This window comes from Camelina sativa, chromosome 4 (genome assembly GCF_030686135.1).
Source record: "Camelina sativa cultivar CO46 ecotype springtype chromosome 4, ASM3068613v1".
NCBI classification, from domain to species: Eukaryota; Viridiplantae; Streptophyta; class Magnoliopsida; order Brassicales; family Brassicaceae; genus Camelina; species Camelina sativa.
In genome coordinates this window covers 30,674,032-30,689,114 of record NC_141883.1, presented here as the reverse complement: position 1 = coordinate 30,689,114, position 15,083 = coordinate 30,674,032, and the positions used below count along the sequence as shown (strand labels likewise).

At 37.3% G+C, this 15,083-nt stretch overlaps 4 protein-coding genes across 5 annotated transcripts; 1 reads left to right on the top strand and 3 right to left on the bottom strand.

Moving 5' to 3' along the window:
* LOC104782819 (putative pectinesterase/pectinesterase inhibitor 16) lies at nucleotides 1–2,133 on the bottom strand. The gene is made up of 2 exons (XM_010507859.3): nucleotides 1,134–2,133; nucleotides 1–1,014 (listed from the first exon to the last, which is right to left on the bottom strand). Exons 1-2 carry the CDS (start codon nucleotides 2,083–2,085, stop codon nucleotides 344–346), a joined length of 1,623 nt encoding a protein of 540 aa, XP_010506161.2. The 5' UTR covers nucleotides 2,086–2,133; the 3' UTR covers nucleotides 1–343.
* Nucleotides 2,134–6,692: 4,559 nt separating this feature from the next.
* On the top strand, nucleotides 6,693–10,403 carry LOC104782817 (protein NPG1). Of its 2 annotated transcripts, none has more exons than XM_087511876.1 (6): nucleotides 6,693–7,078; nucleotides 7,634–7,907; nucleotides 8,009–8,261; nucleotides 8,419–9,629; nucleotides 9,718–9,865; nucleotides 9,953–10,403. In XM_087511876.1, the coding sequence occupies exons 2-6, from the start codon at nucleotides 7,734–7,736 to the stop codon at nucleotides 10,279–10,281; spliced, it is 2,115 nt and encodes a 704-aa protein (XP_087368002.1). In that variant the 5' UTR covers nucleotides 6,693–7,078; nucleotides 7,634–7,733; the 3' UTR covers nucleotides 10,282–10,403. The 2 variants fall into 2 exon arrangements, with proteins under 2 accessions (XP_087368002.1, XP_087368001.1); XM_087511875.1 differs by having other exon boundaries at nucleotides 7,626–7,907.
* Nucleotides 10,404–10,539: 136 nt separating this feature from the next.
* On the bottom strand, nucleotides 10,540–11,804 carry LOC104782818 (large ribosomal subunit protein uL3c). Its single transcript, XM_010507858.3, has one exon. It carries the CDS (start codon nucleotides 11,499–11,501, stop codon nucleotides 10,686–10,688), a length of 816 nt encoding a protein of 271 aa, XP_010506160.1. The 5' UTR covers nucleotides 11,502–11,804; the 3' UTR covers nucleotides 10,540–10,685.
* A 4-nt stretch (nucleotides 11,805–11,808) lies between these two features.
* LOC104782814 (polyamine oxidase 2) lies at nucleotides 11,809–14,994 on the bottom strand. Its single transcript, XM_010507854.3, has 9 exons — nucleotides 14,358–14,994; nucleotides 13,945–14,060; nucleotides 13,774–13,862; nucleotides 13,564–13,677; nucleotides 13,366–13,453; nucleotides 13,157–13,242; nucleotides 12,958–13,060; nucleotides 12,772–12,869; nucleotides 11,809–12,689 (listed from the first exon to the last, which is right to left on the bottom strand). Exons 1-9 carry the CDS (start codon nucleotides 14,395–14,397, stop codon nucleotides 11,951–11,953), a joined length of 1,473 nt encoding a protein of 490 aa, XP_010506156.1. The 5' UTR covers nucleotides 14,398–14,994; the 3' UTR covers nucleotides 11,809–11,950.
* Between the last annotated feature and the right edge of the window lie 89 nt (nucleotides 14,995–15,083).

Below are 15,083 nucleotides of genomic sequence, written 5' to 3'. Positions count from 1 at the left end.
GACTTGGGACTAGTAAAATTTATTAATTTATAGTGTTTATTAATTTATAGAGTATTAATTTATAGAGGTTTTACTGTATAAAATATAAACAATTCTTTTTTTTGTTAAAGAAGTATAAACAATTCTGCAACATATTAAGATTTAAATTGGAGAACATTTTTTTAGTGTAAACCCAAATATACAATTTATAAAACGAAAAGGGACTATATGATTTATACACACACAGTGTAATTAGTTAAGAATTATTTATCACACCCATTACCTTTAATCACAATTCAACATTAATGACTATATATAACCAACAAAGTTTGAGATATTAATTATTCAAACGAGAGTGCTCACTTCACTTGATAAGTCCAGAGTCAAAACTAACGCCCGTTGACGGCAACCACATATCCCCGTTAATAAAACCCGCCACAGTGAATTTTTCGGCTTCCGTCATCGTCAAAGCCGAATGGTACCCACTCCATTGAACCCGACCCGAAACCGATGATCCAGGACCCGAATTCCCAAATTCACCGTAATACAGAGACTTGAGACCAAAACCACCAGACCAAGGAGACCAACCCGCCGGGTCAATCGACCCGCCGAGATACGATTGCATCACCACCGTCCTCGAATACGCCTTCCACGGCCGACCGAGATAAGTCATCGACTCCGCCGTGATTTTGCAGTTCTGAATCGAGATCCCGGTGTTCTGACCCGGATCTTTCCGTCCTTGCGCCGTCACGAAGTTTTTCTGACCCGGTAACGGTTTACGTGCGGCGATGTTGCATGACTGGAACACGACGGCGGAGTTTCCGAAGATGAAATCGACGGTTCCGGTGATATCTGTCTCTCTGTAGAATTGTCGGTTAGAGTGTGTGTAGAGTGAATCTTGGTATCCTACGACGGAGCATCGATACACGACGGATTTATCTGCTCCGACACGGAGCGCCACCGCTTGCTCCGATTGAGGTCCGGCGTTGTTCACGAATGTTATGTCCCGCGCTATGAACCCCTCTCCCATCGCGGCTTTCAAACCATCAAAACCGTATCAAATCATTTGAAATCAATAACCGAACCGAACCGAACCGAACCGAACCGAGAATAAAGATTAAATCGAAATAAAAGTAAAATTTATTGAAACTTACCGACGGTGGCAGTTTTGTAAGTAGTCCAGCCGCCTCTGTTACTTCTGCTGCCAACAATGACCGTTATGCCCTTACCGTCACCAACTAACATAACGTTCTTCTGCTTCGTCGGAATGTTGATGTTCTCATGGTATGTCCCAGCTTTCAGGTGAATTACGGTTCTGCCCCCGGTACCGCTCGCCAATGACGTAGACAACAACGCTTCTCCTACGGTTTTGTGTGTCCCGCTTCCGTCGGCAGCAACGACCGCATCAACCTTCAGCTCCTCAACCGAAGCTTCTAGAAGCCTTCGCTGCTCTGGTGAAGTTACGAACGTGGTAAACGAGTCCTGTTCTGAAAAGAGTCTCCGGTGTTTCGATTTCACGGACAAGAACAAGTCAAGCGAGTTAGTCAACAAACCGGTCAGGTTTCTTGCGACGAAATCCATCGCGGGTCCGTGTTTGTATGACTTGGATTTCTCTTGAAGGCTCTGCTCACAAGTATCTTGGTTCGTGAGTGCTGCGCTTAGCCATGTATGAACATCTTCTTCGTCGTTATCCGCATGGATGCGAGACAACATGTCAAGTGTGTTGTCGAGCAGCTCGAGGCAGTCGTGGATGGGATCAAACGTGTGGGTTTGTGCGGTTCTATGGGAAAGCGTGAGATTGAAAGCGAGAGAACGAGCCAAGAGAGCATGGTTCTTACTCTCTTGGACCGATTCGAGAAACCCTTGTTTGGTTCTTGATGATGGTGAGCTTTGACGATGTCTCGAGAATCTTGAGAAGTGGGAGTTGGAACTGGATCTGGTCACAGCTGAAGTGGTTTGAATTAGGTATAAGAAGTTTACGATCAGCAAAAACGTTAGTGTTTTTAGAATCTTGTGATTTGATATTGATGATGAAAAAGCCATTGTAGTTATCATGAAACTTATAGACTTGTGAGTTGTTGTGGTAGCAGCAGCTACGTGATACATGTATATATAGTTACATTTTTCTGTTCGTTACTATCCTAATTTTGAGTTGTTGTTAATTAATTTCTTACTACTCTTAAGTTTCGACCAAAACCACATACCACAACTTGTACTTTATTTTCCGAAATATTATACTATATTACTATGATGTATACGTACATATTGATCTTTATTGTATAATAAGATAGTGCCTATTCTAATCTTTTACGTCCTGATAATTACTGATTTTGTAAGTTTTGTGGTGTATCATAACATTTGATGTTTTACCAAGCTTGATCTCTATCCATTAGTTATCTGTAATGACTCAATTGATTACTCTCCAGCACAAGATTTCACACAATATATCTATAATATTTTTTAAGCATAAGTAATTAAGTACGTAGGACACATTTTATTTATTTATTTCTCTGGTTGCCGGGTATAGGAAATAGAGGAAGTCACCAGTCATATCTTTTATCTGCAAAAATAAAAATAAAAATCTTGATGCAATCAAATTTAATATTTCACAAGTACTGTGGTTAATATATATGGATTATACATGTTTCACAGATTGTATAAAGTTAGTTCACTAAACGTAAACCTTAGGGGTGAAGCAATACAAAGAAGGCTTTAGATTGCCAGACTGTTCGTAATATTTACAATCATTTGCTGCTTTTTTAATCATAGAGCTACGTATAAACAATAACGTATGTGCTTTATTTTCGCGAATATAAGTATATTAGTATATTTAATTTATGTATGACTTAGTTAATCTGTATGTGAAATTCATTTATTTATTGATCAACAAAAGTGCAACATTCTAAAGCAAAACCGCGTATTATATATAAATTCCTAACTTTTCCTAATTTGGAATTTCAAAAAAAAAAAAACACTTTCCCAAACAATATAATTCAAGTATTCAACCATAGTATACAGTATGATGTTACGTATTAACAATTTGATAAGTACTAAAGAAGTTCCAATTCCTAACTTGGAATTTCAAAGTAAAAACTTTCCGAAAACAATATAATTCAAGTATTCAACCATAGTATACAGTATGATGTTACGTACTAACAATTTGATAAGTACTAAAGAAGTTCCAATTCACACACGTGCCCGCGCAACCCAATGGTATATCCAAATGCGACTAATCTACTTATAATATGTATCGATCTAGATATGACAAGCAAGCAAAAAGAAAAAAAAGTTGTTTGGTGACAAAGAAAATAACCAAAATTTATTCTTTGAATTTTTACCTCCTGAATTTAACGTTATGTTATTTCTTGGAAAATATGGTTCATTACATCGCGTGATGTGCATGGCTAATGATACGGCCAAACTTAAACAGACAAAGAAAATGGGATCCATCTTATGTACTCCTCAAAGAAAATTCAACGACGAGACGTCACCACTACTCACCCATTTGGCAGCCTCGGGAACAAAGAAAACACATTTGTGTTCTTTAAACTTTTAAAATTTAAAGGGTAAAACACTGTTATTTCTAAATTCTCCAACTTCTGGTTTTTCATATAGAAAGAAAAACATATTACATCTTGTTGTCAAAATAATATTCATGCAACTGACATATATACCAATATTTTAGCAAAAAGATTATATATAGAAGAAAAAAATTGTTAAAAAATAATCATCATACAAAAGTTTTGTTATGCATGCAATATATATGAGTCTGATCGTATGAGTAAATAAATACTAGTATTGATATTATTTTTTCTGAATTTTAAAAGTATTAATATTTCGATAGTTGTTTTTAACAATTGTTTGATAAGGATGCCACTAAACTCTAGCTTTATACGATGACTTAAGATGTTAAGCCAAGAGGTCAAGGTCTTGTCTAATAAATGCATGCACAACTAATTCACGCAATAATGTACCTGTATAAATTGTATAATACTACAAATAATTCAAATTTATTAATCTATCGGAGAACAAAATACATGATAAATACATGATTTATAATATATGAGATAATAATAATAATAAAGATAACAATGAAGTATTTTGATAGATATAAATTAATATTATATAATTATACATGATTTGATGATTGACTATACGTAAGAACTAACTTAAAATAATTTTGAATTAAGACAAATGAATGGAGGCCTTAAATGTTTCCCAATGCCAAAGAGAGTGATGAAAAGGACAGTCAGTGATTTGAGTACTAAATTAACATATACTGTACATGTACTTTGAGTTAATTAATTTCTATTAGTAACAAAAACCAAGCTTGCACATTTCAATGTGATAAGTAGATGAATTTTTAATAAAAAAAAAACAAAAAAAAAAAAGCTAGCAAATTATTCGAATCCTAGAGGTCCTTGCACCTTTTGTAACAATTACTAATGACGTGGGTTTGTGGAACTCTAGTTAGGTACATATCTTCAATTATATTCTCCACAGAATTGAGAATATCGCTTTGCTAGTAATTGAAATGCTTCACCATTCCAAACTTATTTACTTTGGAGGATTTTCTTTTTTTTTAGTTAATAATAAATAAATAAAATGTGAAAAGAAAGAAAAGTAGAATTTGGGTTAAGGGGATTGAATATGTTGATTTGAATCGTCTTAGAAGTGTAATTGCTACCTAACGCTTTTGTTGTTATACTAGTATCATTAAGTAGGAAATGCTAAAGTCATTAAAACTCTTCTCATTTATATATTTATAAAAGAGTCTTCTAATGAAGAAGTTGCTGGTATATTATTGGCAAAAAAGACATAGAGAAAGAAGAAACACCCAGATTTGGTGTAAGTGTTATGTGCTGTGTTTGCAAAAAAAAACACATCTAAACTGATTTTGGGCCAAATGCACTTTAATGGCCCAATCGGAGTTGCTGACCGTCATTGACCAGTGGCTAAAAATAACAGAGCATTTTTTCTTCCTTTTTGTTTTACATTTTCGTATCAAAGTTTCTTTCCTTCTTTCAGTTATTGAAACTTTTCAATTTTACATTTTCGACATTCTAGTTTTCAAGTATGCTAACAGAACTTTGAGATCAAAATCAAAGAACAACTTTTTTTTATTAGCTTTAGAAAATTTACTCAAAACTCAAAAATTTACTCAAAACTAAAGCTCTCAATTTCACAAACTCTCTTAAAGTTTATGTCATAGTTCGACACCCTTATTTATATAACACTAATCCTATTCCTAATAGAAAAACATTTGTATTAGATAACTCCTAAACAAAACCTGATTCTTATCTTCTTGACAACTTATATCTTGGTTAGGAATAGGATGACTTCTAACTTAAGCTATTCAACAGACATTTCCTTTTTTTGTTTTGTTTTATTATTTGTTTCCTTTTTCAACTTCATACTCTTTGCACGTTTATGGTTTATAAATAGGGTTCCAAAGATTTTTTTTAAGAATCATTCCCGTACCTCTGAAAAAAAGAGACAAGATCCTTTCAGTATGGTAACATCATCACGGTTTAGCGGAAGAGCTCTAGCTTGGTGGAAGAAGGTGCGCAAGGCTTTTGTACAGAGATTTCGCAATCTGAAGCAAGGATCTCAATCAGTGGAAGCTTATGCTACAAAATTCTTCGACATGATGTCAGATAAAATCGACAACGTTCACGAGTCTGAACAACAACTGACCAGCCGGTTTATTTCCGGTTTACGTCCCCAATTGCAAACCAATGTGAAGCAATTTGACCCTTCCACGGTTGGGGAAGCTCGGGAACGAGCCATCTTAATTGAACAACAACTGGACTTGTTGTGGCTACCATACCATGCTATATCCACCTGTTCGGTTGACGGAAAAGTAATTCGTATCCTCTTTGAAAGTGGAAACGTCCATAACTTTTCTGAAAGAGTTGTGCGTAAGTTAAGACTGCAACGTGTATCTCTTGCCGACCCACCTACCATACGATTTCTAAACGATACAACTGAAATTCGAATTTCTAAGCAGGTATTGGTGAAACTGATGAGAGACCACTTGAGGGAGAAGAAGAAGAAGTGGCCTAAAGTTTTAGTTATCTATACTCCACCTGTTCCAATATGTAAGATCATGTAGACCTTTTTTTTTTTGGGTTCAAAAGGCTTTTTTCTTAATTCTAATTTATTAGATTTATTAAATTTCTACGCACAAACTATATTAATTTAATTATGTATGATCAAAAAACTTATGTAACTCTTACATAATATAATGAGAGAGAGAGAGTATTAATGAGTGGGAATATGTTTTCTTGTTCACATTCCACGTTCTTAACTAGTTAGTTATTTTCTTGTGTATTTAAGCATTCTCTATTGTGTAATTGAACAAGAAGAATTGTAGTACAACTTGTTCTAAAATCTTTGAGAACCAAAGTGTTATTGTCTTCGTTAGACTTAATTTATTAATTCAAATTTGCATAGTTTGTCCTCCTCATTTAATAAGAGTTTAACATTCTGATAATATAACAAATAATAATGGTTTTTGTAGTGTGGAAAAAACACAACAACGATTATTTGGCTTTGAAGCTAAGCCATTAGATAAATTAGACTGTGCTGCACCTAAATAGACTCGTTTGACTTATTTTCCATCAGTGGTGCGTGAAAGCCTCTTAATGAATTAAAAGGTTTGATCTCAATCAAGTTCCTTAAGTAACCGTCAAGAAGACAATACTACCCCTAATGAACATGCGAAATTACATAAGAGAGAGGAGAGAAAGAGAGAGCTTTTAAGACAAAACAGTGGTCTCTTGTGTTGTTGTGTTTTGGGTGTTTCTTTCTTCTATTACCTCCCCCGTTCACGTTGTGCAACACCGGAAGCACGTACGGCTCCTAAGACTCTGTTACGCCTTTTTAAAAAACACATTCTTCTTATTATTATAACCAAATTTAAAAAAAAAAAAAAAATCCCAAAAGATCAAAAAAGTGTCCTCTCTTTCTTTCCCTTTTCAAAGTTTTTTTCAGATCCGAATTTTCGCCGCAAAATTCGTTGGTGCAGCTTCTTCATCTTCTTTGCGTCCTTGATTCGATCGGGTGTCTGGAGGAACCATGAAGCAGATGATCGTAGGTACGGTAGATTCATTCTCCCTCGCCCCCCGAAATTGGCTTTTGTTTTTTTCCTGATCGATTTTGAAATTATATGGGAGTTTCGATTTCATCATTGTTTTTGAAATTCCTTATAATGTGAATTTGTATATTTGTAAAGGATCCACATTGCAATCTCTTTTAATTTTTGGTTGAATGTGGAGCAAACGAAGAATTAGGAAATTCATTTTTGTCATTATATATATAGTTTTGCTGATGAACAGATCAAGGGAATGTAATGTAGGTAGTAGTCTCGAATTGTTTTTAAGGTAATTATAATGTTTCCTACACTAAGTTTGAAAAATAAAAAGTCAGAAAGATGATGACAAAGTTATTCTTTTTTTTTGTCCTTTAAGCTTCCATTTTTGGTGGGTCCTTTCAAGATAATGATTTCAATTTCTTTGGATTTTGTCTCAAGAAAGAAAAAATGTTGGTTTGTTGTTACCTCTGGAAAAGTTTTTGATTGTGATCGAGCAAAAGGAACTTGCGTTGACTTAGAAAAATCATGTTTTTTATTTATTTGTTCCAAGTGATGCAGTTGCTACTAGTCACGATGGATGTATGATCTATGGAGTATTGAAAAGATAGAGAATTTGCTTTGATGCGGGTTTATTAAGTCTAAAAAGGTGGAAGAAACAATGCTCGGTAATCAGTCCGCGGATTTTAGCGAGAATGGGGATGATGAGATCATCAGACAACTATGTGCAAATGGGATTTGCATTAAAACATCTGAAGTTGAAGCAAAGCTTGATGAAGGAAACATCCAAGAAGCTGAAACTTCTTTGAGAGAAGGCTTATCTCTCAATTTCGAGGTTTGTTTTTTTATTTTATTTCCAAACTCCCATCAACCACCAACTTTATTAGGAAGCAAAGGAGTAGTCTCTAGATTTCTCGCTTGTTTTTGTGGTTACAGGAAGCAAGAGCACTTCTTGGTAGATTGGAATACCAAAGAGGAAATTTAGAAGGTGCACTTCGTGTCTTTGAAGGTATTGACCTTCAAGCTGCTATCCAGCGGTTACAGGTTTCTGTACCTCCTGAGAAACCAGCTACTAAGAAAAACCGTCCCCGTGAACCGCAGCAATTAGTTTCCCAACATGCTGCTAACTTGGTCCTTGAAGCTATCTACTTGAAAGCCAAATCTCTTCAAAAGCTTGGGAGAATAACCGGTAATTTTTCTCTTTTTTAACTGTGAGGCTCATTTTGTTTGCTTTTACATTTACAAGACAGTTTGAGAAAATGTGAATCTGATGAATCTGAGGCCTTGTTCTTCTTGATATAACCTATAAATCTGAATCTTTCCTTGCTGGTTGTTTTATTTTGCAGAGGCTGCACACGAATGCAGGAGTGTTCTTGATTCTGTTGAGAAAATATTCCAGCAAGGGATACCAGATGCTCAAGTGGACAACAAACTTCAAGAAACCGTTAGCCACGCAGTTGAACTACTTCCTGCGCTATGGAAAGAATGTGGTGACTACCAAGAAGCAATATCCTCTTATAGACGCGCTCTTTTAAGCCAATGGAATCTTGATAATGACTGTTGTGCAAGGATTCAGAAAGATTTTGCAGTCTTTCTTCTACATTCTGGAGTCGAAGCGAGTCCCCCGAGCTTAGGTTCTCAGATCGAGGGCTCCTACATACCTAGAAACAACTTAGAAGAAGCCATTCTTCTTCTAATGATTCTTTTAAAGAAGTTCAACCTCGGGAAAGCTAAATGGGATCCGTCTGTATTTGAGCACCTTACCTTTGCGTTATCTTTATGTAGTCAGACCTCGGTTCTCGCTAAGCAGCTTGAAGAAGTAATGCCTGGTGTGTATAGCCGTATTGAGCGTTGGAACACTTTGGCTCTTTCATATAGTGCAGCTGGTCAAAACAGTGCTGCGATTAACCTTCTTAGAAAGTCTCTGCATAAACACGAACAACCTGATGATCTTGTAGCACTTTTGTTAGCTGCTAAGCTTTGCAGTGAAGAGCCTTCTTTAGCTGCAGAAGGTTCGGGTTATGCGCAGAGAGCTATAAACAATGCACAAGGTATGGATGAGCATTTGAAAGGCGTTGGTTTGAGGATGTTAGGACTTTGTTTAGGGAAGCAAGCTAAGGTTCCCACGTCGGATTTCGAAAGGTCTCGGCTTCAATCAGAATCATTGAAAGCATTAGATGGAGCTATAGCGTTTGAGCACAACAATCCTGATTTGATCTTTGAGTTAGGTGTTCAATACGCTGAGCAACGGAACTTAAAAGCCGCGTCACGTTACGCCAAAGAGTTCATCGATGCAACGGGAGGGTCGGTGTTAAAAGGATGGAGATTTCTCGCGCTTGTTTTGTCGGCTCAGCAACGGTTTTCAGAAGCTGAAGTTGTGACCGATGCTGCTTTAGATGAAACCGCAAAGTGGGATCAAGGACCTCTCTTGAGACTTAAAGCAAAGCTGAAAATCTCTCAGTCAAATCCAACAGAAGCTGTAGAGACTTATCGTTACCTTCTTGCATTGGTTCAAGCGCAGAGGAAGTCTTTCGGACCTCTCAGAACTCTTTCTCAGGTTTCTAAGTCTCGTTTGTTTTCTAATCTATTCACATCATCAATCAAAACCTTCCTTCTTTTATTGAAGACATTTGACAATAACACAGATGGAGGAAGACAAAGTGAATGAGTTTGAAGTGTGGCATGGCTTGGCTTATCTTTACTCAAGCCTTTCGCACTGGAACGACGTGGAAGTCTGTTTGAAAAAGGCCGGGGAGCTGAAACAATACTCTGCTTCAATGCTGCATACAGAAGGCAAGAACAAGAACACATTTTAACTAATCTCTTAGAATCCATTTCCTTGATTTACTCAAATTCGGTTTGAATCTTTGGGATGATCAGGTCGAATGTGGGAAGGACGAAAGGAGTTTAAACCCGCGTTAGCAGCTTTCTTAGACGGTTTATTACTAGACGGATCATCGGTTCCTTGCAAAGTAGCGGTTGGAGCATTGCTATCTGAAAGAGGGAAAGATCATCAGCCGACTCTCCCCGTGGCGAGAAGCTTGCTCTCTGATGCATTGAGGATTGATCCAACAAACCGAAAAGCTTGGTATTACCTAGGAATGGTTCATAAATCTGATGGACGTATAGCTGATGCTACTGATTGCTTCCAAGCTGCTTCTATGCTTGAAGAATCTGATCCTATTGAGAGCTTCTCAACCATTCTTTAAAATCCCAAAAACGTAACATAAAGATTTATATTTATCTGTTCATTTTTTTCTTCCTATCATAAATAGCTCATGTACAATTTAAACCCCTTAAAACTATAAATATATGTTTTTTGAGTATGTCATCCTAATATTGTTTTGTCACTACTTGTCTACTTGACTACTCTTGTCCTTACATTAGTTCCTTGAATATTTGAATATGAGCTGGGAAAGATCCTTGAATATGAATATAATCGCAGTTCTAAACACAATTTCACCGCATTCAAGAAGAACATTGACTTATACAAAAACTCCAATTCTAACACCAAAATCCAGATTCCGCAATTTGGATACAATAGATATAGATTCAAACAAAGTCAAACATTACAAAACAAAGCAAGTCTTGATGTTGTTGTCTGAAGTCTCAACTAGTTCTTGGGAATATTAAGTCCAACGATTTTAGCAGGAGTAATACGAAGAAGATTGCCAGGCTTACCAGGCAAAGCACCTTTGATCATAACAACATTAAGCTCCTTATCAACTTTAACAATCTTAAGCTTCCTAATCTTAGTCCTCGTCCCTCCCATTCTCCCAGGCATCTTCTTCCCTTTGTAAACCCTTCCAGGAGTAGTACCAGCACCAATCGAACCCAAAGCACGATGACTCTTGGAACCATGAGTCATCTGACCTCTCTTGAAATGATGCCTTTTGATTCCTCCTTGAAACCCTTTCCCAATCGTCGTCCCCGCCACGTCGACGAGGTCCCCCTCTTTGAATATCTCGTCGAACACGAGCTTCTGGTTCGTTTCGAATCCTTCCACGTTCGTTAGCCTGAACTCTTGGAGATGTCTCATTGGGATCGTACCGGCTTTTAGGAGATGACCGGTTTCCGGTTTAGTTAGCTTCTTGTCGCGTACCCGACGGTAACCGATTTGAACCGCGTCGTAACCGTCGGTTGCTAGGGTTTTGATTTGGGTCACGATGTTGCCTTCGCGGAATCCGACGACTGTTACTGGAACAACTGTGCCGTCGTCTTCGAAGAAACTCATCATTCCGAGCTTTGAACCCATTACTCCGATTCCAGCTTCCATGGAGGAAGAGACAACGAATCTGGTTTTGGGTGATGATTTGATGAGAAGGGAAGAGGATTTCGCAGGGAGGAAGGTTGGAGTGAAGAGCGAAGAGGGTAAAGTTGATTTGTTGAGTAGAGATGGGAAAGAAACCACCGCCATAGCCATCGCCATTGTTCTCAAAGATACTCACAGAGAAGAAGAGAAGAGGATAAAGCTCTGTTTTTGCCACTCTTATCTTCTCCAATCTAATAAAAATTTACGAAATGTTATCGTTATACCCCTGGAGATACTCATATTTACAACAAACAGTTGTTTTTATTTTGCAACATCGGTCCTGGAAATTCAAATTTTGTTCATCTCGTTCTTTATTTTCTTCTCATGTTCAATTTAACCTCTTTTTAGATTAGTGTTTATATTAGTTAGCACAAGTTGAATTCTTAAAAGATGATTGTCATATATAAATAATATCACAAGGATGTATTATAATGTTCAAATTTATTGAATACCAAACCAAAGATGTTTTAAACGATCCGACGACACGAGAATAATTATAGTTTCAAATTAAGACACAAGACAATCCATCTTCACTTCAGGTTCTTTCTAGTCAATGATGGGGGAGTTTAGAGACGAGAGATAAGAAGAGGAACAGAGAAAGGTCCTTCTTCACCCATTACAGGCTGAAACAGATCCAACTCACCATACCGCTCCAAAACTCGCATCCTACAATCTTCAGCTGCCATCAATCCAGTTGAATAAGCGCCGTGAACCGAGCCAGGGAAGCTCGAGCTTGTTGCTTCACCGGCAAAGAATAAGTTATCCACTGGAACCCTTAGCCTCTCGTAGAGATCATGAGGTTTTCCCACGATATCGTAGCTATAAGATCCCAGTGAATTCACATCCGATCCCCACCTTGATACAAGATGCTGTACCGGAGGCAATGCATCCGGAAGAATTCTCTGGAGTTGCAAGAAGGCGAAACTCGCAGCTGCTTCATCAGACATTTTCTCAATGTCTTTAGCGAGCTGACCAGCCGGCATGTAAACAAGGACAGGATGACCTGTGGCCTTGTGCAGGTTCAAAAAATAACTGCAACCGTAGGAGGTTTCAGCTACCACTCCTAGAAACTCCACTTTCGGCCAGAAGACTTTCTCAAAATGGAGTATGATCTTGTTCTCGATACCTACTCCTAGGTCGTTGATTGCTTCTTGTTTCCACTCAGGTAGCTTCGGTTCGAATTTTATGGTTCCGGATTTTAAAACTCCGAGAGGAACAGCAATGACAGCAGCATCAGCAACAAATGTTTCCCCGTTTTCTGTCGTTACCTTCACTCCATTGTACCGCCTTACTATCTTCGTAACCCTGAGACAAGGAAAAACACCAGAGGTTATGACTGCAAAACACTAAGTAAATGGCCAAAACTCTTCAAATAGGCAAGGTGTACCTGTGGCCTACTCGGATATCAAGACCTTTGGCCAGAGTGTTGATGACAGGACGATACCCTCTAACCATAAGACCATGTCCACCTGGCAGTAACTCCTCCTGAACAATTCTCAGAATGTTAAACCAGAAATCAAGAAACGGTATGTGATAAAACCATTAACTTTCAAGAGGAAAAAATGTAACTAACCTGATCCCAACACTTTGCAGAGATGGTATCTGCATCTGCGGCAAACCATCCTTCCATGCGGCATACATACCACTGAAGTACATTGTGTGCAAGCCCCTCTAACCTGGATGTGGAAATTCAAATTCAATCATGAAACCAAGCTTACCAAAAGTGCATAGACTAAAGAAATTTAAAAAGTGGGGACATTATGTATACAAACCTCAACTCGGGTTTCCTAGTAAAGACTATTGAGAAAGCCTTAGAAATGGACATGTCTTCATCCTGCTCATCCCTGACTTTATTGATCTGTATTTGCAAAAGACGAATCTAGTTAAGATGAGCATAAAACTAAGACTTGCAACATCAACAAAAACGAGAATCGGAATATGAATAATAATAATAATAATAAAATGAATGTGATGGACATACCTCTTCCAAAATATGTTCAAAAGTGACGCCAACCTGAGTTACCAACTCTTGAGGAACTTGGTTGCCATCCATATCAAACAGAGCATAGCTACAGAACCAAAAGAATTGCAGTATAAGTTTAATTTAAGGTGTCAAACAAGAATAAAAAGATATAGAAGATCGAGATAACAAAGCCGGAATATTCAAATTCAAGCACACCTCTCGAGATCATGATCATACAAGACAGAATTGTCACCGCTAGTACGATACAAGGGCAGTCCCAGTCTTCCAATAACTGGTGCGAGAGGATTCTCTTTGCATACTCCATGCAGCCTGTGACAAAACGATGTTGCTGTGTTAACAAAGTTTCACCAAATATAACAAAAACATCATCCAATGACAAGAATAAAGAGCCGTTTCTATTATTACCATGATGCACCAAGATCAACAGGAAAACCAAATGAGTAATCAGTGTGAACTCGTCCACCGATTCTGTCACGGGACTCCAGCACCATAACCTAAACACCGTGACAATTTAGTTCCCAATCAAACAGTTCTTAAAACTTGAAATAGCAGTGGTAGTGTATATAAATTAGAAACCTGAAAGGAAGCATCATGAAGAGTGCGAGCAGCTGAGATTCCACCAAAACCACCTCCGATGACAATCACCGACGGTGACCTTGTCTTCACCCTTTCACCAGCTGAAAAGCAATTAGCTGTCACACACACACACAGCAAGCACGAATCAACGACCGTTCAAATCCAATAAACTAACAATTCAAAATTACGATTAAACAACGATTTTAAACCCCACCAAACCAAAAAAAAGGACAAAACTTCAAGTCACCGACAGAGAAATAAGCACGAGGGCAAAATTGAGGACACAAAAACCATAAAAACAGATAAACCAAATTACCCAAGAACCCTAGATTCTTCATATACATCAACGATTACAATCAACAAACATTTAAAAATCCGAAATTTCCGATGGAGGTAAAAAAAAAATACAATACCTCTACGCATTTGACGATCAGAGTTTTTTCTGGACTCCATGATTCTTGTTCTTCAATAGATCAAACGATTACTATTATAATTACGATTACTATTATTATTATTATTATTACTATTAAGCTGGGGAGAGAAATGAAGAATAAAGATGAGAAGACAAGTCGTAAAGTGGCTCGAAATCGAAGATGAAAAGATCAGGCCTCCAAACAAATTCATGCGATTTCTCTTTTCTTCAGGATTTTTAAACCCCCCTCTGTTTTTTTTTTTTTTTTTTTTTTTGTTTCACTCTGTTTTACTCAGCCGGACAAATATCAACGTAGATCTATGACGATCGGCGAGAACGGATGCGTAATTCAAGCGAAACAATGGGGGGGGGGGGAGATCAAAATCCCAGAAAACGAGAAAGAGCAAGGTGAAAACAGAGGAGAGACTTCTAGAGAGATGAGAGAGAGACCAAAGAAAAAGAAAAAAAAAGGTGAGATTTTTTATTTTAGGCTTTGGAGTTCTGTATGGGTCGGTAAAGTAGGTTTGGTTGTAATTTATATTGTCGCATAATGCTCCCTCAATTATCAATATTATTTTAATAATTTTCTTATTGGACTGTAGATCTTTTTTTTCATTTTGTTTATTATATATATTAATAATAAAAATTTAAAATATTGTCATTAAATTTTATATTAATGTTCTTGTTGAATTACCCAAAAATGTTAACTTTATTGTTATCTACTGTA

What these genes read in the sequence shown, in the direction of transcription:
- LOC104782819 (XM_010507859.3), bottom strand. Translation starts at nt 2,085, where the DNA reads ATGTATCACGTAGCTGCTGCTACCACAACAACTCACAAGTCTATAAGT. An exon ending in TTACAAAACTGCCACCGTCG is followed by an intron (nt 1,015 to 1,133) that starts GTAAGTTTCAAT and finishes ATGGTTTGAAAG; the next exon opens with CCGCGATGGGAGAGGGGTTC.
- LOC104782817 (XM_087511876.1), top strand. Translation starts at nt 7,734, where the DNA reads ATGCTCGGTAATCAGTCCGCGGATTTTAGCGAGAATGGGGATGATGAG. An exon ending in GCTTATCTCTCAATTTCGAG is followed by an intron (nt 7,908 to 8,008) that starts GTTTGTTTTTTT and finishes TTGTGGTTACAG; the next exon opens with GAAGCAAGAGCACTTCTTGG. An exon ending in AAAGCTTGGGAGAATAACCG is followed by an intron (nt 8,262 to 8,418) that starts GTAATTTTTCTC and finishes TTTATTTTGCAG; the next exon opens with AGGCTGCACACGAATGCAGG.
- LOC104782818 (XM_010507858.3), bottom strand. Translation starts at nt 11,501, where the DNA reads ATGGCGATGGCTATGGCGGTGGTTTCTTTCCCATCTCTACTCAACAAA.
- LOC104782814 (XM_010507854.3), bottom strand. Translation starts at nt 14,397, where the DNA reads ATGGAGTCCAGAAAAAACTCTGATCGTCAAATGCGTAGAG. An exon ending in TATGATCATGATCTCGAGAG is followed by an intron (nt 13,454 to 13,563) that starts GTGTGCTTGAAT and finishes TTGGTTCTGTAG; the next exon opens with CTATGCTCTGTTTGATATGG. An exon ending in CTGCAAAGTGTTGGGATCAG is followed by an intron (nt 12,870 to 12,957) that starts GTTAGTTACATT and finishes AGAATTGTTCAG; the next exon opens with GAGGAGTTACTGCCAGGTGG.